This window comes from Orycteropus afer, unplaced genomic scaffold, assembly GCF_000298275.1.
Source record: "Orycteropus afer afer isolate SDZICR_OR568_19922 unplaced genomic scaffold, OryAfe1.0 scaffold00094, whole genome shotgun sequence".
Lineage (NCBI taxonomy): Eukaryota > Metazoa > Chordata > Mammalia > Tubulidentata > Orycteropodidae > Orycteropus > Orycteropus afer.
Genome location: NW_006921681.1, coordinates 5,510,983 through 5,535,958, shown reverse-complemented (window position 1 = coordinate 5,535,958; position 24,976 = coordinate 5,510,983). Strand labels below are relative to the sequence as shown.

Genomic DNA, 24,976 nt, shown 5'->3' with positions numbered 1-24,976 from the left:
TCACCCCAGAAATGCCTCATAGTCTATGTACCACACCAGTTGGCTGGAAGTTGGAAGGACACCTGAGATGGGCCACTTCTTGGGCTCATGGCCCACTCGGCTCACCAGCATGGTGATCTCATGCTTCATCCTGCCAATCACCAGGACGGCCACCTTCTTGGCCCGGTTGATGAGGGGCAAGCTGAGGCTCATGCGTTGGTGTGGCCAGGAGGGGCTTGTGGTCAGCACAACCAGCTGCTCGCCGTCCAGGCCAGCGGGCGACTGGGGGAAGAGCGAGGCTGTGTGCCCGTCAGTGCCCATACCCAGCAGCAGCAGGTCGAAGCTGCTGTTGGCAACCTGGGCAGCAATCTCCTGTGCGTAGAGCTGGGCGCCCTGGTCTTCTTCGGCACACAGCCGTCGGTGCAGGTGCACGGGCATGGGGTGGATATTGAAGTAGGGGACACGGATGTACTGCAGCAGGTGGGCCTGCAGGCTCTGGAAGTTGGACTCTGGGTCTGTGGGCAGGACACAGCGTTCATCCACCAGCCACAGATGTGTGTGGGCCCAGGGGAAGCCAAAGTGCCGCAGGGCCAGCTGCTGGAACAGGGCCACGGGGCTCGAGCCACCCGAGAGGGCCAGGTGGAACTCGCCAAAGTGCCGTACTACTCGCATGGCTGTGGCCTCAATGTCACTGGCCAGCTTAGCAATCAGCTCCTCGGGCCAGGACAAGATCAGCGGGCTCTCCCGGTATGTGGCCTTGAGGACCCGGAAGTCACTGGGCATTGGGGCACTGCTGGGTTTGGGCACCAGCTGCTCCAGCTGCTGCTGGGAAAAAGATAGCTGGCTGCCACTGAACTCAAAGTCCAACAGGTGCCCACTCTCGGCTCCTCCTGGGTAGTGACGCGGGGTCTCACGGCTCAGGCTGTCCAACAGGGGTGTCCAGAAATGCCAGGAGGCCAGCAGGTTCTCTGTGGTGATGAAAGAGTCCTTGCGGCCATGGAAGATGTGTGAGATGAGGATGGAGTAGGCGTCCCTCTCCCTCATGGGGCTGTAGATGTAGAAATCAGACAGAGGGCGGCCGAAGAGGTGGCGTCCAGGCTGAGCCTCTACCTCCTTCCAGCTCTCAGAGGGCAGCACAGTCCTGGGCAGGTTCCGGCTAACCAGCACAGCAGGGCTGCCCAGGTCACCATGCCCGATATAGAAGACAACCTGCCGAGGCAAACACTGGCTCTGGTCCGCGACCCAGTGCCTCTCACTCTGGGCACAGTATGCCTGGTTCCTGAACAGGACCCGCACGTAGCCCACTCTCTCATCCAAGGCTTTGCCGGACATCAGGATGAAAGGGACACCCTCCCAGCGAAGGTTGTCAATATGAACAAGGACACCTGAAGGGACAAGGAGTGACATTCCAGCACAGAGAACAAGGATGCCACCCTTCTCTTTGACCCCATTCCTGGGGCACCCCATTGCCTCTGAGACCCCCTTGCCCTATACTAAAAACCCTTGGATGCGAATGGTTAGTGCGCTTGGCTGCTAACCCAAAGTTGGAGGTTCATGTCCACCCGGGGAACCTCAAAAGAAAGGCCTAGCCAATCTCCTGCTGGAAAATCAGCCATTAGAAACCCTGTGGTACACAGTGCTATCTGACACCCAAGGGGCCACCGTGAGTCAGAACCTACTCGATGGCAACTGATATCTACGGTACGTCCTCCATTCATTCTTAACCTTCACCCTCCATTCTAGTATCTTTCCCTCCAGTGCCAGAACGCTGGGCCCTCAGGTTGCCATGACGCCTTGCCTCCCTCAAGGTGCCTCATAAAGTCACCATCCACAGAGCACAGAGAGCTGGGCTGAGTGTCACCAGCCTGGAGACTCTAAAAGGAGATGTCTCGTTGTGGAGGCAGGATGGGAGGACCTGACCCTCGGAAGGTCCTATAGAGAAAGGTGTTTCCCTCCTGTTTGGGGAGCACTGAGGATATGCGTGGGCCCAAAGTAGTCCGATGGAGGGGCCGGGGACACTGACGAGTGACCATGGTCTACAGGGTAAAGTGACAGTAGTGACAGCCAGACTCTGAATGGACTCCAGACCCACCTTCCAAACCTGGCTTCTCACATTTTCTCTGCATTACCATAACTTCACAGAACCTCACTTTTCCTCACCTATAAAATGGGACAACAGTCCTAGCTGCCATCCAGGTATGTGTGTGCACATGTAAGGATTAAGTGAGAGAAAGTGTGAACATGCCTGGCACAGAGAGAGTGCTCAACAAACCGCTGCTACGCCTGCTGTGGTGGTGACTCCCTTCTGTCCTCCCGGGGGACAGCCTCCATGACCCTCTCCCACATGGCTCTGGTGGCATCTGCCTGGCTGGCCTGAGGTCCGCCCACTGGACAGTCCCTGCCATGGCTGGGCAGGTTGGCTGCCCATTTAGGGGCTTGGCGTAAGCTCACATGTGGGTCCAACATAGCCTGCCCCAGTGAGGACCTGTGAACCCCGACTGAGGCTGATGTGGCAATGCCACTGGGATCCCTCACTCTGAGAGGCCAGCAGGGGACCTAGAGCTTTAAGCTGTTAATGACTAGAGACACTGGTGGGGTAGTTCACACTTCCCAGCAAGCCCCTTATGGAAATCCCCACCTTAGGTCCCTTCCAACCCAAACCAAGGGCTCCTGGGTTTGGGAGCTGCTCCGGTGGGTAGGCGGCCCTGGAGCCCACCTGCGAAGGTTGGCGTCAGGCTCTGGAAGCTGTCTGGCTTCTGTAGCTCCCTGCGCACCTGCTCGCTGTAGGCCTGGTACTGGCCCACCACGGCACTGCCCTTCCGCAGGCCCCGCAGTGCCTGGAAGGTCTGCAGCTTGTGCTGTAATACAGCCCCTGGGTCACTGATGTTGTGGGGCAGCTCCATGGCCACCAGGGTGAGGACCTCCGTCAGGTGGTTCTGGAGGATGTCACGGATGACGCCATACTCCTCATAGAAGCTGATGCGGCCTGAGCAGGAGGGAAAGTGTGGGAGAGATCATCAGGCTTCCTCCATGCGTTGAGACACACAGTCCTGTTCTGGCCTCTTCACCCCTAGTCCAGAGACCCTATAAAAACAGCTGATGCTAAAGCAGGAAGGAGGTCTCTGAGCCACAACCCTTCCCTGAAAGCCTCTGTGAGGGGAGTGACACTCCTTGGCCTCCAGGGACCTACGTGGGATCAGTCCAAACAGCCTGCCACCAGCCACTGTCAGGGGCCACAGCATGATGGCTAGGGCTTGTGCTCTGGAGTCTGCCTGCTGCTTCCTGCTCTGTGATCTTGGGTGAATTACCTGGCTTCTGAGCCCATTTCCATATCCTGCCACTCAATAGGGCCAAAAAATGCTACTCTATTACCAGGCACCCACGTGTGCCAGGCAATGTGCAGGCACTGAGGGGACAGGCAACGTCCCCGTCTCAGCCATTAAAGTGAGGGAGGGAAAAAGTAAGCAAATAACTGATAATTAAGAGTTTGTGACAGGAGAAAATGGAGGACTACTTATTGAGGGTAAGTAAGATGGCCCCTCTGAGACCTGAGAGGGAGAAAAGCCAGCTACACACAATGCTAGAAGTGCCTTTTGGATGCAGGGACGCCCTGTGCAAAAGCCCGAGGCAGGAAGGGCTCGGCATGCAGAGGCTAAGGTGAGCAGGAGGGAGAAGATGGGGTGAGGCTAGAGAGAGGTGCAGGAAGACAAAGTCAGGAGGCGGGACTTTATCCCAAGTTGCAGGGAAGCCACTGGGGGTCTGTAGCATGTAGATAACAAGATCCGATCCGCACTCAGAAGAGATTCTGGCCTGCTTGGGGAGAAGACTGTAGAAGCAAGAAAACCAAGGACTAAACCAAGGTGCCTGCAGTGGGAGGCAGATAGACTTGGGGGGAGGTGTGATGAAGGAAAAGGTGATGGAGCAGAAGATGTAAGGTGGATTCTGGAGATGGAATTGACTGGACTTCTGATCAAGTGGGATAAGCACGAGCTAAGCAGAGGAACCAAAGATAATACCTAGAACTCTGGCCTCAGCAAGAGGCTGGGCAGAGCCCGCTTACAAAGAAGGGGAGGCTGGGGGAGAAGCCACTGGTAGAGGGAAGCTGTGAGCTCCGTTTCAGGTATGTTTACCTTTCAGACATCCAGGTAGAGATGTCACCTTGGCAGGTGGACAGGGTTACCAAGACGGTGAAAGAAACGGAGCCAAAGACCGGCACACGGAATAACCACCATGGCTACACCAATGCAAGGCCCCTTACCTGCTGCTCCTGTTCACACGCAATCCTAGCCGGCAGCGACTCTGGCTGCTTCTGCTCTGGATGTGACGGAAGAGGTTGAGGCCAGCCAGGGTGGAGCCTACAGTGGACTCTAGAGCCATGCCCATCACCACCAGCCGCACCAGACTCCTTCTCTCAGGAATGCAGGTGTAAATGACCAGTGACCTGAATCCATGAACCCCAGAGTCTTCAAGCTCAGGATTCCAGTGCACAGCACCTCATCCGGCAAAGCTTCCACTCCACTGACTTGCTCCTACTCACTCTTTAGGGGTCAGCATCTAGGACATGGTACTGACTCTTGGCCCAGTGCTCTGGGGTGCCTTGTCTTTTTCCAGCCCAGCTGGCTGTAACTTTTGTCACTCTCCCCTGCTGCGCTTTAAGCTCCACCGTGTAGGCATGGCCCCTACTGCTCCTTGCTGCATGCCTAGCCACCCAACACAGAGCTGTACTCATTCGCAGCAATGAAAGGAACACATGCAGTCTTAGTGGGTGATCTCAAAAACATTATGTTGTGAGAAAAGGGTGCTATTACCAAAGTGAACAGACTTCAAGAAATGAAAGACAGAGTTGGAAATTAGACATGTAAGGCTTTTAGGTGCCACTGAGTCGATGCTGACTTACAGTGACCCAGTGGGACAGAGCAGAACTGACCCACAGTGTTTTCTAGGCAGATCACCAGGTCTTTCTCCCGAGAAGCCGCTGGGTGGGTTCAAACTGCCAAACTTTCAGTTAGCAGTCCAATAGTTAACTGTGCACCACCAGGGCGGTTGGAAGACAGATAGGAAGAAATCGTTCGGAATGCAAGATAAAGAGACAAAAAGAGCCCTGTTACTTAGATGTAGGACTCCTATTTCAAAGAAAACACATTGTTTAGGGAATCAAAGATATGGAAATAAAAGAGATGGAAGAGAACAATCCTCCCAAAATTTGGATAGTAAAAGAAAGGAAATGGGATAGAAGGGAGGAGGGGCACAGGAGCTGACAAAGTTCTTTAAAATATGTATATATATATGCCCTGAAGTCTTCTCAAAACCAAAAAGCAGTTTAGTTTAACTGGTAAAAAAATGTCTGCCTTGAAGACTATACTCTTTCAAGCACTATCTATATGGGATCAAAGTGACAACAGCAACCTGAAAGATTAGACAGAAACCTTAGGGGGCAATGAGCTTATGTTGATGTGGGAAGAACAACTCCAAAAAGCAGGGTGAGGGTGGCTACACAACTTGAAGAAGGTAGTCAGTGTCACTGAGCTGTACATCGAGAGGCTGCTGAATCGGTATATGTGCTGCTGTGTATGCTCTCAACAAAATAAATAGCATTTTTAAAAAACTGGTTGGTGGGTGCCTTGGTGTTCATTATATCATAGTTCTACAAATCCTACATATATTTTACAAGCATTCTTTTCCATTTAGTCTCTCAAAAGAAAGGAAGGAAGAAAGAAAAATGGGAGGGGAGGGAACACTGTTAGATAGGTAGAGACAAGTATTGATTTGGGTGAAGAGAAGGGCAATGTACCAAATGTGAGTGATCAACATGGTGGCACTGAGGAAGAGGAAGTCATAAGAGAGGTGCATGGTAGGTACAGATAACAAAGATGAATGCTTTTGCACATACAGTACTGAGATGTCAATAAAGGCAAACACTGATCTATGGGTGGATGGATGGGTGGACAGGCTGAACAATTAGGTATGTCTATGCAGGGGGGAGCGTGCCCATGATCATGTATAGGGTTGGCAGACAATATTTCTACAAGTGTATTCGTAAAGGGACAAGGTTGTGGTCACTTCTTGGCCACAGCCAGCTACCCAGAGGGAGGGAGTAGTTGGACCTGTGGGCTCGAGACCATGGACTCAGGGGACATCATGCTCAACTGACATAACATACTACACAAAAACATTATTCCATCTCCTACTTTGGCAAGTAGTGACTGGGATCTTAAAAGCTTGCAAGCACCCATCTAGGTGCAACGATGAGTGTCTCCTCATCCAGAGCAAAGAAGAATGAAGAAAACCAAAGATTCATGGAAACAATTAGTCCAAGTAACTGGTACCATGTCATCCCCAGCCTATATGATGAGACCAGAAGAACTAGATGGTGCCCAGCTACCACTGTCAACCACTCAAAGGGGGATCCTGGGAAGAGTGGGAGAACAATGTGGAACAAAACCCAAAATCATTAAAAAAAAAAAAAAGGGACAAGGTCTGCTGGTCTGATAGAGCCTGATGGAACCACTGAGACTATGGCCCCTAGCTGCCCTTCAGGTCTGGAAATGAATCCACTCCTGTGGCTACCAGCCAAACAAAAGACAGGCATATGAGGTGAACATTTACACTAGGTAGATACACTCCTTGGAGAGAACAATCATGGGAGAATACAAGGGCTGTGTATGTATAGACAGACAGCTCACGGGGCAGGAATGCATGGAGGGAAGGACACAGGGAAGAGGTAACTATGGGGAGGAATTGGGAGGGGTGATTTGCTTTGGGGGAAATTGCAGTCAATGTCATGAGACAAAGTACATATGAACTGCTGTATGGAAAATGAATTTGCTCTGTAAACTTCCATCCAAATCATAATAAAAATTAAAAACAGAAAGAAAGAAAGAAATTCACTGCCATCGAGTCGATTCTGACTCATAGTGATCCCCACTGGGTTTCCAAGGCCAAGGCTATAAATCTTAACAGAAGTATATGGCCTCACCTTCCTGTGAAGCAGCTGGTAGGTTTGAACCACTGACCTTCTGGTTAGCAGCCAAATGCCTTACCCACTACACCACCAGAGCTCCTTACTACACCAGAGCTTCAAACAAACCAGCTTGGGTCCTAGGTCAGACCTGCTCAACTCAGCATAGCTCCTTTCAAGGGGCCCCTGATCCACAGCATCAGTCCTGAGCCACCTGCTCCCACTGGGGCTACAGAGCTCCCCCAGGCCACTGGAAGCAAGCAGGACTAGCCTTGACAGAAGGACAGGCTGCCCTGTATTCAGCCCACTATGCCATCCCCAACAATAGCACCAGTGTTGGTGGTGAGAATGGAAGCAAGGGGCCTGCTGGGAGGAAGACATCCTTGCCTTCACTGACAGAAGTTGGACTGCTTTGTTCTCAACAAGAGTGTGAGGAGACAGCTCTGGCCAGGGATGCTAAGCTCAGAAATGCATAGGACAGTCCAGCTCAACCAGGCTACCCAAAATGCCACAAGTGCCCCATCAAGAAAACCATAGCCGAGCTCCCCAAGCAGGTTCCGGCCTTCAAAGTTCTTACAATATTGTATGAAGACATCAAGACAAGGTAACAGCAGTGATGATAGCAGTGTATGCATATCAGTCCATTTACTCCTCGAAATATTGACATACACTGGGAAGAGGTAACTATGGGGAGGAAGGGGTAGGGGAGCTGTTGCATTGTGGTAAACTGTGGTCAATGTCATGAGACAAAGTATATATGAACTACTCTATGGAAAGAGAATTTGCCCTGTAAATCTTCACCCAAATCACAATTAAATAAAAAAAGAAAGAAAGAAATATTGACAGATAAGTAGGTCCTACTATTACTCCCATTTTAAAACATAAAGAAACTGAGGTTCAGAGACGTTAGGTAGCTTGCTGAAGGTCATGCAGCTGGTAAAGGGGTAAAAATAAGATTAGAACCCAGGCAGTTGACCCAGAGTCCAATTCTTATGCCATGACCAAACACCCTCCAATTAGAAACTTAAGTCTCATGTTGGACACATCATCAATTCCAAAAAAAGAACATTTTGTAAAGTCAGGGTCCATGAAAACAAGGGAAACCCTCAATGAGATGGATTGACACAACAGCCACAACAATGGCCTCAAACACATTCAAGATCATGAGGATGGTGCAGGGTCGGACAACGTCTCATTCTGTCATATGTGAGGTCACCAGGAGTCAAACGCGACTCAATGGCAACTAACAATTCTGGAAAGGTGCTCCACTGGTACAGCTGTTAAAGCATTCAGCTGCTAACCAAAGGGTTGGCGCTGTGAATCCACCAGCTGTTCCATGGGAGAAAAATGAGGCAGTCTACTTCCATAATGATTTACAGTCTTGGAGACCCTATGGGGCAGTTCTACGCTATCCTAAAGGGTCGCTAGGAGTTGGAATCGACTCCATGATGGTGGGCTTTTTGGTTTTGGGTGATACGAATGGTTAATGGGCTTGACTGCTAGCTGCAAGGTTGGAGGTATGCGTCCACCTAGAGGTGCCTTGGATGAAAGACTTGGTGATCTACTTCTGAAAAATTAGCCATTGAAAACCCTATGGAGCCAACTTCTACTCTGACACATGAAGTCTTGAGGAGTTTGAATCAATTTAGCAACTGGTTTACTCCCATTTACGCAACTGTAGGTCAGAATGTTAAGCCGCTGAAACCTGGAGCTTTCATAGGTGGAGCAGAGTGGCTGAAGGGCAAGCTGAGCTGGGCTTTGATCTAGACCCTGAGAGGTCTAGGTCAAAGATCAGGGACTCCAATGCCAACCACAGCCAGTGAAGTTATGAGGAAGGTGGGTAAGTGCCACCTTGGGGAGCAGTTAAGCTCCCCAGCTGCAGTCTGGTGGTGCTTTACAGGAATGTGGGCTCAGTGTAGTCAAATTTCCCCATTTTTCAAAAGGTGGAAATGTGGGTTACTAAGTGTAATCTTGTGATTTTTAAATGTGTGCCGATAATTCCGATTTTAGCAAACACTGTGTCTCAAAGAAGTGTATGTGGGGGCTGAATGTGTGCCCAGGCCACATGCTAGCCAGGTGAACAGCGAGCCAGCGAGCAGAAGCATGCAATACATGCAGTTCAGATGGCAGTGGGGAGCCAGGCCTGGCAGAAGCAGCCAGTCTATGACTCAGAGCAATAGAAATCCAGAACAGATGGAAAGGCCTTGAGAGCTAGAATGAGTTAACAGTTCTTGACCTCAAACATACTCCCTTATGACCCAGCAATTCCACTCCTAAGTATAAGCCCAAGAGAAATGAAAACGTGCCCACACAAATATCCTGTACATGCACATTCACAGCTGCACTGTTCATAAGAGCCAAAAGTGCAAACAACTCAAATGTCCATCACTCGATCAATCGATACATACAGTGTGATATATCCATAAAACAGAATATTCTTTGATAACAAAAGAGAACGAAGTACCTTCATGCAAGTACATGAGTGAAACCTTAAAAACAAGTTGAATGAAAGAAGGACCACATTAGTATACTATTGCATTTACATGAAATGTCCAGAGTAGGTTAAATCCATAGAGACAGAATATAGATTAGTGATTGCCAGAGGCTGGGGGAGGCGGGGCGGCTGGCAGTGAGGGAACTGAGGGGGACAGCTAACAGGATAGTCAGCATTCAAGCACGTTAACCATTTGCTGCTGGGCTTCTTTGTGGGGTCGATGAAAACTTTCTAAAAGTGATTGTGGGATGGATACACAACTCTGTGGATACTAAACCCACTGAATTGTTGTACTTGTAAAAAAAGTTGTTCAAAAAAGAACATTTTTGAGTGGGAAGTGGTGCCATGAGAGGCGCTGCAGGAGGATGAAGCTGCTAGTGTTCTGCAGGATGAATTGACGGGCAGGGCGGTAACGGGACCAGCCAGCAGCCTCGGCTGCAGTTGTGGGAAGGCACAGGGCAGGAGCAAAGGAAAGAGCAATGGAAATGGAAGCACCTTTTAGTGGACGAATAAAAATGACCTCTGCTAACCGAGAGGTGGGAGGTTTGAACCCACTAGCTACCAGCTGCTCCATGAGAAGAAGATAAGGCAATCTACTTCTGTAAAGATTTACAGCCTTGCCCGACGGGGGTCACTATGAGTTGGAATTGACTGGATGACGGTGGGTTTGTCTTTTTGGTAGAGACCAACTGGCTTCCTGAAAGGCAGTCTGGAATTACAGTCCACACATGGACCCTAGAGCAGGCTGCCCAGAGAATGGCCTGGCTTTGGCACCCCTTAGTCCTGTCAGCTTGGGCAAGGGTCTCCACCTCATGTGTTAACACTGGAAATTGTCCCAGGGTTGCCCTTGGGGAGTGGTTGTGAGAATGGTACAGTAATTTACAGGCACGTGGAACCCCAATAAATACTGGTCAGGAGCCCTGGTGGTGCCAATAGTCAAAGATTACAGCCTAGAAAACCCTATGGGGCAGTTCTATTCTGTGGCATGGGTCATTATGAGTCAAGAACGGCTTAACAGCACTTAACAACAACAGCTTTTATTGTCCTAGGGGTTGTGAAAGAGGGGACAGACAGGCCAGAACAGAACAATTAGTAGCTATTTTGTGAGAAAACTGCAATGGTGGGTTCAGTTCTAAAGCTGCTGAGTCTGAAGCAGTGACAGGGCATCCAGTGGGATCTCTAGAAGGCAATTGGGGGTGGGTTATAGGACTGGGACTGAGAAGGCAATGAAAGCTGAAGAACTACTGGCATTCACCTCACCTAAAATGCCATCAGTGGGGAAGATCCCATGATTTTATAACCATTAAGCAGATAAGAGCTGCCAATTCAACTGTGTTACCCCATCGATGGCAAGACAAATCCACCTTCAGAGGTGTTCAAACATGAACAAAAGTGTGTCCTGGAATCAATGAATTATGGTAGATTTGAGTATGAAGAGGATGGTTAAAGCTCTGAGAAGAGATGAATTTTTGATGGATAGCCCAGGGAAAGCAGGAGTCCTTAAAAGCCCTGCTATCTGCTTACTATTCATTAGCTTAGCAAATTCCTCAGTGGCCCTTTTCCTATTTTTATCCCACCTCAGTTCCAGAGGAGAATGCATTCCATAGGTTTACTACCCGCTGTGCAGAAGAGGCCTTCCTTTATTCCTTAATTTCAAGCTCCAGGGGTGTGCGTGTTTAACACAGCCTATAGCTTTATGGACTTAGATCCTTCTCTCCATTAACCCTGTCTTTTCAGAGCTTAAGTGCAGTGACCAGACCCAGCGTGGCGCTTGCTGGCACAGGCTGCCAAGCACGAGGACAGGCATTAGGGGGCCAGCTCTCCTGGTGAAATGGAGCCCTGGTGGCACAGTGGGTAAGCACTCGGCTGCTAACAGAAAGAAAGGTCAGTGGTTCAAACCCATCAGTGCTTTGTGGGAGAACGATGTGGTTGCCACGAAGATTCCAAAACCAAAAAAACAAACCCACTGCCATCGAGTCAATTCTGACTCATGGAGACCCTGTGCATGGCCTTGGAAACCCTATAGGGCAGTTCTACTCTGTCCCATAGAGTCACTATGAGTTGGAATCAACATGATAGCAAAAGGCTTCACCCTAGTGTTATCCAATGTGCTGATCTGTTTTCTAGTTACCACAGTACACTCAGACATCACTTAACGTCCATAATATGGTCTATGAAATAGGATGTTATGTGATTTGGATGGTGTACGAACACCATATGGTAGTCTGGTCCTGCTTTTTCTTTAAGCATCTTGAATATGCATTGTGCCTTAGCAGTGATCAACAACTGACAATGCGCTGAGAGGGATTTGCCTTTGTGTTTGGTCCTCAATCCACATCATTACCAATTTCTCCATATCCAATAGAAACCCTCTCTCATTTTCCTTAGCCTTGCAGCATCCAGTGGAGCCGATCCTTTAACAGCTTAGAGAATTTTTTCTTTGATTTTGAGGACTGCCTAGTGTGACATGCCTAAACTGCAAACAACAGCATTCACTGATTTTCCACCTATGTGCTGTTCAATAACTTTTGGTCTCACTTCCAAATCAATACTTCTCCTTTGCCTCTTGCTGCTGCTGTCACTAGCACTGGTTTTGTTGAGTTTGGGAGCCATGATGCACTTCATGGTAACATTTTCTAAAGAAAATTAAAGAGAGCAATAATGCTACAACACTTAAGAGATGCACAATATATGAGATTGGATGCTGCTGCCTACAGGTTGAAGAATATACTGTTATATGGTAAACTGTTTAGAGAGAAAGTCCAGTACAGTACATACATAAGCCAGTAACACATTTATTATGATCATCAAGACATGTATTATGTGTTAATATTCATTATGTACTATACATGTGTTACACACATTATATGTGTGTGTGTGTGTGTGTGTGTATATATACACACATATGCATCAGACCTGTATTATAGGTTATACATATACTGTACATATGCTTGTCAGTACCATCACTCTATATATAAGAGACATGAGATACATGTGCAGGAAGCTGTTGCATTTGCTACGTCCCATTCTCTGCAGGATTTCTGAACTCTGTTATAACCTTATGGGACCACAGATATATATGTGGTCAGACGTTGCCTGAACATTATGTGTGCTGATTTTTCCTGAAAAGCATCTATATTGACTCCTAGTATAGTCTCCTAGGTTAAAAATGGAAGGTTAAAACACATCAGTGTATGAACAATGAGTGAAAAACCACAACCAGGCTGCACAACTGGGAGAAAGACCCCCATACACTTGGCCCTATCCTTTTCAAGTCCGGAGCTCATCCAAGATCACAAGATCATAAGGGAGGTGGGCCCCCAGGTCATGTCCCTCAAAACCTCATGGGGTAGCATCCCATGGGAGGTGAGCAGAGTGGTGTTCAAAGAGCCTGTATGAGCCTACCAAATTGGTTAAGACAGAGGAAACAGAACACCCAATGCAAAGATGAAGGAATACTGTTATGTAAACACACTGCTATTGCAAATTTTCTAAAAACAGTCTGATAACATATAATATCAGCTACAAAGTAGTTTTTATCCTTATGGCCTGTTAATTTCACTTCAGGGAAACATATTATTTAAAAACGCTCATAAGGACTGAGGATGAGAAAGACATAGAGAGTTACATGGGCAGTACAGACAACAAATATGAACCCCTTTGCATATATAGTACTGAGTTGTCAGTGAAAGCAAACATGGGTATAGGGACGGATAGATGGGTGAACAAGCTAAACAATTAGGTATGTCTAAATGGAGAGTGTATCCAAGATCATATATAGGGTTGGCAGACAATATTTCTACAAGTGTATTCGTAAAGGGGCAAGGTTATGGTCATTACTTGGTCACAGCCAGCTACCCAGAGGGACCGAGTAGTTGATCCTGCGGGCTTGGGACCATAGTCGCAGGGGACATCAAGCTCAATTGGCATAACATACTATACAAAACACTGGTCCACCTACTACTTTGGCGAGTAGCGACTGGGACCTTAAAAGCTAGGAAGCTGCCATCTAGATGCAACAACGGGTCTCTCCTCGTCAAGAAGAAAGAAGAAAACCAAAATTAATGGAAACAATCAGTTCTAGCGACTGGTACACCATCCGATCTGCAACCTATACAACTATGAGACCAGAAGAACTAGATGGTGCCCAGCTACCACTGCCATCTACTTGGAAGGGATGTAGGAGATCCTGCATAAAGAGGGAGAACAATGTGGTACAAAACTCAAAATCATTTGGAGGCAAAAAAAAAAAAAAAGAAGAAGAAGGTGGGGACCAGGTTTGCTGGTCCAATAGAGCCTGGTGTAACCACTGAGACTATGGCCCCTAGCTGCCCTTCAGGTCTGGAATTGAACCCACAACTGTGGTTTCCAGCCAAACAAAGTACAGGCATGTGAGTTAAACATTTACCTCAAGTAGACACATGCCCTGGAGAGAACAATCATGGGAGAAGGAAGGGCTGCTTATGCACAGGGAGATAGCTCAGGGTGCAGAAGAGTATGAAGGGATGGACACTGGGAGGAGGTAACTATGGGGAGGAAGTGGGAGGGGAGCTGCTGCATTGTAAATTTTGGTCAATGACATGAGACAAAGTATATGTGAACTGCTGTATGAAAAGTGAATTTACTCTGTAAATCTTCACCCAAATCCTAATTTAAAAAAAAAAAAAAAAGCCAAACCAAAACTAAAAACGCTCATAAGGAAAGTGTTCTGGATTCAGACAGTGGTGATGGTTGCACAATGTTATGAATGGACTAAAATCTATTGAACTTTAAAAGGGTACATTTGATAACATGTGAATTCTACCTCAATTTTTTAAAAAGCTCATAAATTACTATTTAAAATAGCAAAAAGTACAAGAGAATAGTAACTGAAAATAGAACAATGAATATTCTTTGGTACAAATAGAATTGAACAGAAATGTAGAGGTATTAAAAAGGTGTATGTTACACAGATTATCAACACATAGCAATGTAAATTATGTATGTATGTATGCACACATACGTGTGTGTGTGAGATATTAGCTGAAGTATGGACATTAATGAGTGTTACAGACCAATCACAGGTCTGTAAGTAATCCAATGAGAATCATGTATATAAGTCACATGGAGCTGAGAGAGACTGCAAGAACATTATTTCTTTTCTTGCAAACTTGGAAAGAAAACAACATTTCCATTTGTAAAGCATTTCTGTGTACATTATCTGATTTTATCCTTAAACAACCCCAGGAGAGAGGAAACAGGGGTTATCATTTTTAGTGAGGCTGTGCTGAAGGTCACACCCTCGGAATTGGGACCAGAAACTCCCTCCCCAGGTCTCTATAGAGTGGAAGATCCCATTTTTCCAGCAAAAACATATTTAGGGGGGAAAAAAAAAAACTAAACTACCAGCTGCAATCCCTACCCAAACCTTCTGGGATGGCTAAAAATAAAAGAGATGAAGGTAAGGAGAGAGCCAGGTGCTGGTTGGCTGGCCTGTGCTCTCTGGGGTCAGGTGGGCAGCTGCTGTGGGCTCTCTCTGCAGACGGGTGGGAGGGGGAGGCAGCTGATGTGGGCCTGAGGGCCCCACAGCCTTGGCCTTCAGTGAGTAGCACTGCTCGGTCATCTAGTGCAAGAACAAGCATAGCCAAATGGGACCCTCCCAAACAGAGGCAGCCTCACCAACTCCTTCTTTCCCAGAGGGGAAACCAAGGCATCACTGCGTACACACTGAGGAGAAAGGCCGAGTGCTGGAGTCTGGCCAGAGTGGGAGGCTGGAGTGTAGTGGTTGGATGGAAGCTTGGGTTCAGGGACCACAGACGGGGTTCAGACCCCAGCACTCCCAGAAGACAGGGTAGCCTGGAAAAAGAGCCGGAGCTCAGTTCAGTGACGGCACAGTGCCTCCTGTCTGCAGAACCCTTCATGCTGGCCACAGCAGGGGCCTGGCCATGCCAGTGACCCAGCCAAGGTCACTCTTCCTAAGGCCCATGCTGGCCAGGGTGCCTGGGGTAACATGTCTGTGGCTCAGGGGCTCATTGGATGGGACTCCCCTGGGGAGTCAGACTGAAAGGGAGCCAGGTACCTGCAGCAGCTGAAGGATAGCTTCCCCCCACCCTACCCTACCCCCATCTGTGCAGGAGCCTCGACTCTGCAGAAAACTCCTCTGGGCCAGAGGCTGCGGCAGGGAAAAAAACCCTCACACACAGCCTGGAGGAGGGAGTAGGAAGCCACTTTCACCCATGTGATGTGTGTGAGTGGGGCTAGGGAGGACATCCAGATGACCTTGAAGCTCAGAGTCCCTTACCCAGGGCCCATAGCAGCACTGGGCTGGGACAACTCCAATTCCCAGGCCCGGCTCGCTGCCTCTGCCCTTTCTAGCTCTCAGGGTGGCAGTCAAGGCTGCCACCAGGGCCGGGTCACCCAGATGCCCTTCCTGCACAGGAGACAGCTGGGCAGCACACCTGGGAAGGAAGAGAGGGCTGAGGATCCACCAAAGTGCGTGGCTGGGCAGAGCTGTGAAAGGGAGAGTGGCCCACGGACTCTGCCCTCTGCCAACGTTCAGGATGCCACGCTCTAGATCCTGCCTAGGAGACCTGCCAGCCACATGCTGTCCCACTACAGTGGCACTGGTCTCCAGAGTGCACAACACCAGAAAGACACTGTGCCCTCCATCCTGCCGTGCTGATGTAGGCCTCATGGCTGCAGGCTGGGTTGCAGAGGGCTCCTGCCCTCTCTCACTAGCCTGACTAGAGTCTAAGGGACCTTGGGGGGTAGGCCCCAGAGCAGGACCAGAGAGATCAGTGCTGAGCCACCAGAACAGCACCAGGCCATCTTCACAGGCTGCATGTCCAATGTGTATCCTTCTGGTCCCCAAGATCAAGGAGCCAGAGAGAGGGCAAAGTTCTACTGAGGCTGAATCACCCTGTGTCCAGAGGTCTCTGGCTATGGGTGTGAGCACAGTAGTGGGACATCATCCCCTGCTGTCATGTTTTGGGGCAGCTAGGACAGTTCTCATTCTGCTGCCCTGCTTGGCCAAGGGTAGTGGGCTGAACTAGCCTACAAGCCCCACTGGACAAGCTAACCTTGGCTATCTGTCCTACCGTTTTCCTTTGCCTCTGGGCTAAAGGCTCAGAGCCCAGTTGAGTGAACAGCACTCTGCTCAGGGACTGGAAGCAGTGTGACTCTCCCTCAAAACTTCCACCAGACCAAGGCAGGGCCATGGCATGGTGTAGCCTTAAGTCAGAGCTTTCAGGTGCTTGTCCCTCTGGGGCTAGAAGACAACTGGCCCAGTCTGTTGTATGGCCATTCAAATCCAAGACACCCCCACCTCCCACCTCAGGCTTGCCTGGGCCAACAAACATGCCAGCCTCTGCCTATCTTTCTGTTTTGTCTCCTGTTTTCCTTTCTCCAAAATCCAAATGTACTTTTGCTAGGATAATCAAGCCTGCTGTCTGCCCAGCTCCTGGCTCCACAGGGACCCTGCAAAGAAATCCATACCTGACATCAGATACCAAGAAGGAAATGGGGTAGGAGGATTGGAAGAAATGACAAGCAGGAGTGCCAACTAACTGGTAACTCCAGATACCATGGCTCCTCCCCAACCCTGGGTGGGCACAGAAAAGAGCTGCCAGAAAAGGGTAGGTGAGAAGCCTTGGCCTCCTATCCCTGCCAGTGACCAGGCAGAGTCCTGCAGACAGGTGTTGGCACCAACAACCCACCCACCGCAGCAGAGGTGGCACGGCACCCTCCTGCCCACTCAGGCTCTCAGTAGCAGATCTGCAGTTCACCTCTCTGCAGAGCGAGCAAGGGCAAACCAGCACACACTCCTGCCAAGATGCTGGACAGACACGGCACAAGGAGGCACGCAGGCTGAGCCTCTGCTGAAGCGCCGAGGCAGGGGTTCTCCCCGAGGCCCACAAAGCCTCACAGCAGTGGGAGAGGCCGTTTTTCCAATATGGTTCCAGAGTGGCTCCTTCTCAGACAGGAATGTCCTTCAAGGTCTGGGTCAGGAGTTCTGTCTGCTTCCCTGACTCCCTGTATCGCTCATTTCAGGGTCTATCACCTCCCGAAATAGTTGGTATAGTGGTTAAGGCATTTGGCTGCTAGTGAAAAGGTTGGCAGTTTGAACCCACCAGCCACTTCACAGAATAAAGATGAGGCAGTCTGCTGCCATAAAGATTTATAGTTTGGGAAACCCAGTGGGGATCACTATGAGTCAGAATTGACTCAATGGCAATGAGGTAACTGAGTTACCTCCCAGTGAGTCTGTGAGTTGTTGGAGCACAGAGGCTGGGTCTCACACCTCTCTGTATATCCACAGCTCCACAAGGGGCTTCCAGCACTAAACCTACATCCAAGGAGGAAAGGAGAGAAAGCTGAAGAGAGAAACCACGGAAAGAAGAACAGAAAAGAAAAAGAACAAGATGAAGAGAAAAAAAGAAAGAGACATGCCCTCTGGTTTCCCCAACGCCCGGGTCCAAGGATTGGGGCCACCCCCTTCTTGGCCACATGCACACATGTGAGTAGATGGGGATGTGGCATCTGGGACCCCTCCTCCAACTGCAGAAAGCAGTCCCAGGGGTAAGCTGGACACGCAGGTTGCTCTGGCCACCTGGTATGACAGTGCAGAGCCAGGCACTGGAGCCAGTCTGACTGCCTCTGACCCAGGCTCCACCACTCAGTGCTGCAAGGACCCTGGGCAGGTTACCAAACCTCATTTGTCAGAGGAACTAAGAATAGTATCTACCGCAGAAGTTGTTGGGGGTACTAAGTACCTCATAGGAGACAGCTTTTATTTCTATTGGGTAAGAACCAATGCTTTGAATACATGCAGTCAGTGCTCAAAAAATGTGATGAACACACACAATGCTGGAGCTCCAAGGGCTTTGCTCTTATCATCTACACAACCTGCTCGCCTCTCAGATGAGGAATTGGGAGTCCAGAGAGGGCAGGGTCATGCTGAGGTGACCTGGTCAGTGGCAGAGCCAGGCCTCACAGTGCTCTCCTGACTTGGGGTGAGCGCTGTTCCTTCAGCATTCACCCAGCATGGATGTGCCGGGTACTGGTGAGGGGCCCCTCCTGGAGCCCAGTCTGGTGGGAGAGCAGCCTGAACAAGCTCTAACACTGAGACAAGTATAACACTGTGGCCAGGCTGTGAGGAGCCACTTGGAGCCACAAGCAGCTGCAGGGGTGTGGACCTTGTCAAGATGGTTAGTGAAGGTCTCCCTGAGAGAGGGATAATGGAGCTGAGGAGGGGATGAAAGGTGAGGAGGGGACCAAGAGAAGGGTACCACAAGTGCAAAGAACAAGACTGAGAAGCAACAGGCTAGGGCCCACATGGCAATGAAGAGCATGGTCTGAGGGGGCTGGAGAGGCCAGCCAGGGCCGACAGTGCAGGGTCTCATGGGCCTAAGAACAACGGGAAGCTGAAAAGGAATCAGTCCCCTAACTGTTACTTCCTCAGGGCCCCTGGGAGCCCAGACAGTCTCCAACCCCATACTGTACCACACCAACATCCTCAGGTCCATCCACAGCCAGCACCAGTCTGACTGGCTCAAGCACATCCTCGGGCCTCCCTTGCCCCTCTGGCTTTCCTGGGGTCTCCTCGTTTGCTGGGATTATGCCCTTTCTCTTCTTTTCCTGACCCAACCTCAGCCCTTCCAGGCCCTTCTCCCAACTGAGCCCTCCTCCAGCTATGATGGTCGTCATCATACCCAGTAGTAAAACTCGGATTAGTGTCCGGTATTTCTGGCTTGCCAGTTATTCCAAGTTATCGGTCCACATAACTGCACACTATGCTCCCAAGGGTAGTGGTGCCTCAGACTTTGCCAGCAGGCATATGATTCAACACAGCTCCAAAGCTGGGCACACAGCTGGCCCTGGAGGGCATGCTACACACCAGCAGAAACGTCCCTATGGCCAATGGCGGAGCCTGGCTGATCCTCCAGCACAGTGGGCAGATGCCTCCCCTCAACACCCTGGCCCGGAAGAGCCCTGAGAGCCCGCACACACCTTCTGCATCCACTGTCTCCTTCATGATGATCTCCACCCGCTCCACGTGGTGCCGGCTCCAGAGGTGGTCCAAGGCCTTGCGGTTCTGGTCTCGGAACGGTAGGATCTGGGCCACAGCCTATCAGGGAAGAAGACTGGTTTTGCTCCAGACTCTTCTTGGTATGAAGGAGGACTCCTCACTCCAAAGGGGTGCCCAGCCTCACTAGTACCTGCTTGGAGGAGAAGGTGTGATCTGGAGCAGGTGTTCCTGGGAGTCTGGGCTTCACGGCCCGGGAGAGACTCCGAAAAATCTTAAGTGACCTCCATGAGGTTAACAGCTGTTTATTTTGCCAAGAAAGAAAAAATATTTAAAATGGTCTATCTTCATTACCATCAACTCTACATAAGGGAAAATATTTTAGCACCAATAATGTAGCAGGAAAACCTTTGAATTGAACATTTTTCTTCCTTTTGCCGTAAACGGGTAAAGCACTAGTCTGAGGACCACCATTGGAAACCACTGCTATGGGCAATTCCATAGAGGGATGCATGGAAAACATGCCTCTGTCCCAGAGAATTGCCTCGGCCCCACTGACCTGCCTTCACCACATACGCTTTACCAGGCATTGCTCCTAGAGATCTTAATACTAACATTTTCTAAAAGGAAGGCAGGTATTATCACTATGGGACAACAGACAGGAAAATTAAGTCAAAAGCTTGGCAAAGCCCAAAAGAGAACTCAGGCTGGTGGTTGCTGGCCCAGGGCTGATTCCAAACCCTCTGGTGGATCAACAGAGATGCCTCCACCCTGCTGCCCAGCCCCATGGCCCTGTGCTCACCCCTACTCAGGACCAGAGAACACAGGGGGGGCTGGTGTGCTCCCTGCTAGGGCTTCAGAGTAGACACTGTGGAGGGGCTCTGAGTGCACAGTCAGCATAAACTGGCCAGCTGATATGCATGACCTAGGAGGTCAGCCCCAGGCTCCTGCTACACAGCCTGGCTTAGAAGCATGGTCTTACCCACCAGCCACTCCTCGGAAGGAAGGGTGGGCAATCTACTTCCATAGTGATACTGCCTCGGAAACCCAAAGAGGGGTAGCTATGAGTCGGGTCCGACTCAATGGCACATAACAACAACAACAACTCCCTTATTCAGTTTTAAGGGCTTGTTACCAGAAAAACAGAAAAGAGCAGTTGGGTGCTAAATAAGAAGGCTAATTCTAATTCCCACAGCACACCCAACTGGAAGCTGATTCAGATGCCAGAGTCCTGGGGCCACATCTCTGTAGAGGATGTGCACACACATACACACACACACACACAAAAAAACTCACTGCCGTTGAGTCGTTTCCAACTCATAGCAACCCCTCCTTGGGTTTCTGAGGTGGTATCTCTATGGAAGTAGATTGCCCAACCTTCCTTCCAAGGAGTGGCTAGTGGGTTTGAACTGCCAGCCTTCTCGTTAGCAGTCAAATGCCTTAGGCACTACACCATCAGAGCACCCTGATTAATCAGAAACCAGAGGAGGGGACCAGAGAAGACAGGGATACACCAAAGAACACACCTCCACTGGCGAGACTGAACATATGGACAAGGACCAAGCTGCCCTGTGCTTGCTGCTCACTGCCTTGCCTTTGCCCGCTCACCACCCACCACCCCCAAGAAGACCATGGGGCTCAGGTTTCACATGTCTTTAGGACTGTCAATGGGGTCTACCTGCAGCCAGCCCATCTCAACCCCAGCAGGCCCCTGGCTGAAGCTTACCTGCTTGCCAAGGTAATGGTCTACCCGGTACATCTCCTCCTCTTGGAAAAAGCTCCCAAGTTCTGTGGCCAGCTGCTGGGCTGAGCTGTGGTCATGGCCAAAGGGTTTCTCGAGGACAACCCGCAGCCAGGTGCCTGGGCCCGGGCGGCAACTGCTGTTGATGTTGCGGGCAATGTCTGCATAGGCGAAGGGCGGCACCGAGAAGTAGAAAATCCTGCCAGCCTCCTGGAGGCCTTCCTGTTGGACCTGCGCCTCAATGTCCCTGCCCAGGGACTGATAGTCCTCAGCCGTCTTCAGCTGGCGGTACTGGCTTAGCTGCAGGAACTGGTCCTTGAGCTCAGTGCATTGACTGGGGGCCATGTCTTGGGGGCAGGAGAGGGTCTCCAGGGCCTTGTCTATAAGCTGCTGGCCCTGCTTAAGGGGCGTCAGGGCAGCCCCATGGAAGCTAAAACTGTGGCCCTTTCCCACCTCATCCAAGTAGAGCTGGAACAGCCCCTGCCACAAGTACTTTCTGGCCAGGTCCCCAGTTGCTCCCAGCAGGATTATGGAGACATGTCCCTGGAGTTCCTGGGCCTGCAGGCAGCCCAGAAAGGCTGTGCACACAGCTACTGTGAGCATCTTCCAAAAGCCTGGGTACCTGGAGTACATGGGAGAGACAGACAAGGAAAAAGGAAGGATCAGACACGGTTTGGGTGGCTGCAGCGGGGAAGTAAACACATTTCTAGGGTATCAAACATTTCCTGCCTGGCAAGAAACAGCCATGTGGTTTTTTTTTTAGGAAAATGTTATAGCCCCACAGCCTCCCCTCCATTCTCATCAGCTTGGCTGCTGTGTCAGGAAACCAGGGCATAGGGAGACTGCCTGCACATAGGGATTATGTCCACAAAGGCTGTGTGGGCCGCTTGCTAGAGATGGATTTGCTGCTAGGAGCATGAGACGGGGCCCAAGCTACCAGGGAGGCCCACAAGGCTGCCAGGAGGTCAAAGACTGGAGCTGTCCACTTTAAGCCCAAGGCCAGCCCTGCCCATGAGCAGAGGTGGCCTGGGCCTTTGGGGCAACTCCAATCTGAGAATGGTAACAGGCTGACTGCTTAGATTGAGAAGATCTGATCACCTCCACTTCTCTCTGCTTTTCCCATGTCTTCTGGGCTCCAAGTAAAAAACAATGAATAATAATTGCTATAGCAGAGTGATTAAAAACACAGACCTTGGAGACAACTGCCTAAGTCTGAATCTCAACCACCTAATAGCTGTTTGACTTTGGAGAACTCAGTTTCCTCAAATGCAATGGGGATGATAGTGGTATTTAGATATAAGGACGAAAATTGTTAATGTTTACAATCTTTTTAGTACAGTGCCTAGTACCTACTAAACACTGTAAAAGTAGTTATTATGGAATTCCATTATGGAATCTCAGTAAGAGCAGCAAACACTGTGCCAAACAGTAGACTAAACATTGGGACGAAACATGTCCCAAACAGTGGACTGAAATGTATGTGCATTAGGGCTCACTGAATCCAGACAAGAATCCTGGAAAAACCTACATGGGATGGATACCATTATTTTGTTGTTGTTGTTGTTGTTGTTATGTGCCGTCAAGTTGGACCCGACTCATAGTGACCCCTCCTTGGGTTTCTGAGGCAGTATCACTACGGAAGTAGATTGCCCAACCTTCCTTCCAAGAAGTGGCTGGTGGGTTTGAACTGCCAGCCTTCTGGTTAGCAGTCAAGTGCCTTAGGCACTACACTACCAAAGCTCCTAGATACTATTATAGTTCCCCCATTTTGCAGATGGAAAGACTGAGGCTCTCATGGGAGTGGCCTGACATCAGGCTCCCTGGCTCCTGAGCCACATGGGCAGCAGTTGATGCCTTGGCCTCCCCCAGGTAAGGCTGGCATCTTGGCTGTTTTTCTGCCCACTTTGGGACAGCTGACAGGTATGAAAGGTGAAAATCCCAGGGCCTGTCACAAATGCACCAGAGGACCTGTTTTTTTCTGGTCTTATATTCTGACCAAAGCTGTATAGCTTAATGGGCTGAATTCTCACTCCACAGCTTCTACCCAGTTTTCCAATTCCCACTCTGGCTGATGTGTTGAGGGCAAGGTAGAAGGAAATGAGGCGGAGAGTAACCCTGGTCAGCAACACTGACCACCCACCGGGACAGAAGTAGTGACAAGGAATGAGGATGACTGCGATAGCACTTACTATGTAATTGGTATTCTACCAGATGTAACCCATCGCCATCAAGTCAATTCTGAACATGGGGTCCCCATGTGTCACAAAGTAGAACTGCAGCCCATAAGGTTTTCTTGGCTATAATCCTCACAGGGGAGCTCTGGTGGCATAACTTTACAGAAGCAGATTGCCAGGGCTTTCCTCCACAGTCCCCCTGAGTGGGTTCAAACTGCCAACCTTTAGGTTAGCAGTCAAACACAAACTATCTGTGCTACTCAGGGACCTCTACCAGACAGAGGATAAACAAAACCTCAAGCATCTCAAAGGCTATACAGGTTATGTTATTGTTCTTAGTTGTCGTTGACTTGATTCCGACTCATGGTGACCCCATGTGTGGAGCAGAACTACTTCACAGGGTTTTCAAGGCTGTGACCTTTCAGAAGCAGATAGCCAGGCCTGTCTTCCAAGGAACCTCTGGGTGGGTTCAAACTACCAATCTTTTGGCTTTTAGTGAGAGGGCCCAATCTGTCGCATAGCTCTAACATCAGACCCCCTTTTCCCACTTTCTCCTTTGCTTTTTCCTCATCTCTCAAGATCCAGCCCCAAGATGGCCCCAGTTAGTGGCCAAACCAAGATGAGGACTCAATAACTGTTTGCACCAGTGGCTGTGAGACACTAGACAACTGCTTATTGATGCCTCCCATTAATGGGAGCTTTAGCTGGAGGATCAAGGGACCACCTGAGTGGCCCTCCAAATTTCCTCTTTCACAGTCCCCCCATCTGCCAAAACCCACTGCTATCAAGTCAGATTCTGACTCACAGCGACCCTATAGGACAGAACAGAACTACCACCTAAGGTTTTCAAGGCTATAAATCTTCACAGAAGCCAGCTGCCTCATCTGTCTCCCACCGAGTGGCTCCTGGCAGCTGAATGTTTTAACCACTGTGCCACCAGAGCTCCTTCCTCCAGCTGCACTTACCCCCAAATCCACAGAGGCGCCACGGGACCACTCTACTTTCCTTACCTGCTTCCCAATCCTGTCCTTTAGCCCTTTGAGCATTTCTTTCTCAACTGACAATCACCTCTTTCTGGAAGGAAGGAAAACCTGCAAGGTCAGTGCAGGAGAGAGGCAGTGAGAAACCTGAAGCCCAGAGAACAGTCTGGTGAAGAAGGAGCTGCCAGCTGGCAGGCTCCTGAGCAATCCTGGGAGCCAGGGCTCTAGTTGTACCTGGTACAAGGGGAGGAGCTCAAGAAACTCAGTGTGCCTGGGCAGGCAGGTGGGGAGTCCCAATGGCCAGCCTCCCTACTGTACCTCAGAAGACTGCAGATAAGGGTGATGGCTGGACACCTGGCCTGAACGGACTTCTGGGCCTTCACTGGAACCCATTCTGACTCTGAGTCTTTTTTTTTTTTTAATTATGATTTGGGTGAAAGTTTACACAGCAAACTTTCCATATAGCTGCTCACATTTACTTTGTCTCATGACATTTACTACAATTTCTCACAATGCCAACAGCTTCCTTCCCACTTCCTCCCCATTGTTACCTCTTTCCTGTGTCTTTCCCTCCATGCACTCCTGCCCCCTGAGCTGTCTCCCTGTGCATACACAGCTCTTCTATTCTCCCATGATTGCTCTCTCCA

General features: G+C 49.8%; 1 protein-coding gene across 1 annotated transcript; it reads right to left on the bottom strand.

The window, feature by feature from the left end:
• On the bottom strand, nucleotides 1-21,817 carry H6PD (hexose-6-phosphate dehydrogenase/glucose 1-dehydrogenase). The gene is made up of 4 exons (XM_007942598.2): nucleotides 21,161-21,817; nucleotides 19,419-19,536; nucleotides 2,696-2,965; nucleotides 1-1,364 (listed from the first exon to the last, which is right to left on the bottom strand). The coding sequence occupies exons 1-4, from the start codon at nucleotides 21,806-21,808 to the stop codon at nucleotides 1-3; spliced, it is 2,400 nt and encodes a 799-aa protein (XP_007940789.2). The 5' UTR covers nucleotides 21,809-21,817.
• Between the last annotated feature and the right edge of the window lie 3,159 nt (nucleotides 21,818-24,976).

What these genes read in the sequence shown, in the direction of transcription:
- H6PD (XM_007942598.2), bottom strand. Translation starts at nt 21,808, where the DNA reads ATGTACTCCAGGTACCCAGGCTTTTGGAAGATGCTCACAGTAGCTGTG. An exon ending in GGAGACAGTGGATGCAGAAG is followed by an intron (nt 2,966 to 19,418) that starts GTGTGTGCGGGC and finishes CCTCCTGCTCAG; the next exon opens with GCCGCATCAGCTTCTATGAG. An exon ending in CCTGACGCCAACCTTCGCAG is followed by an intron (nt 1,365 to 2,695) that starts GTGGGCTCCAGG and finishes TTGTCCCTTCAG; the next exon opens with GTGTCCTTGTTCATATTGAC.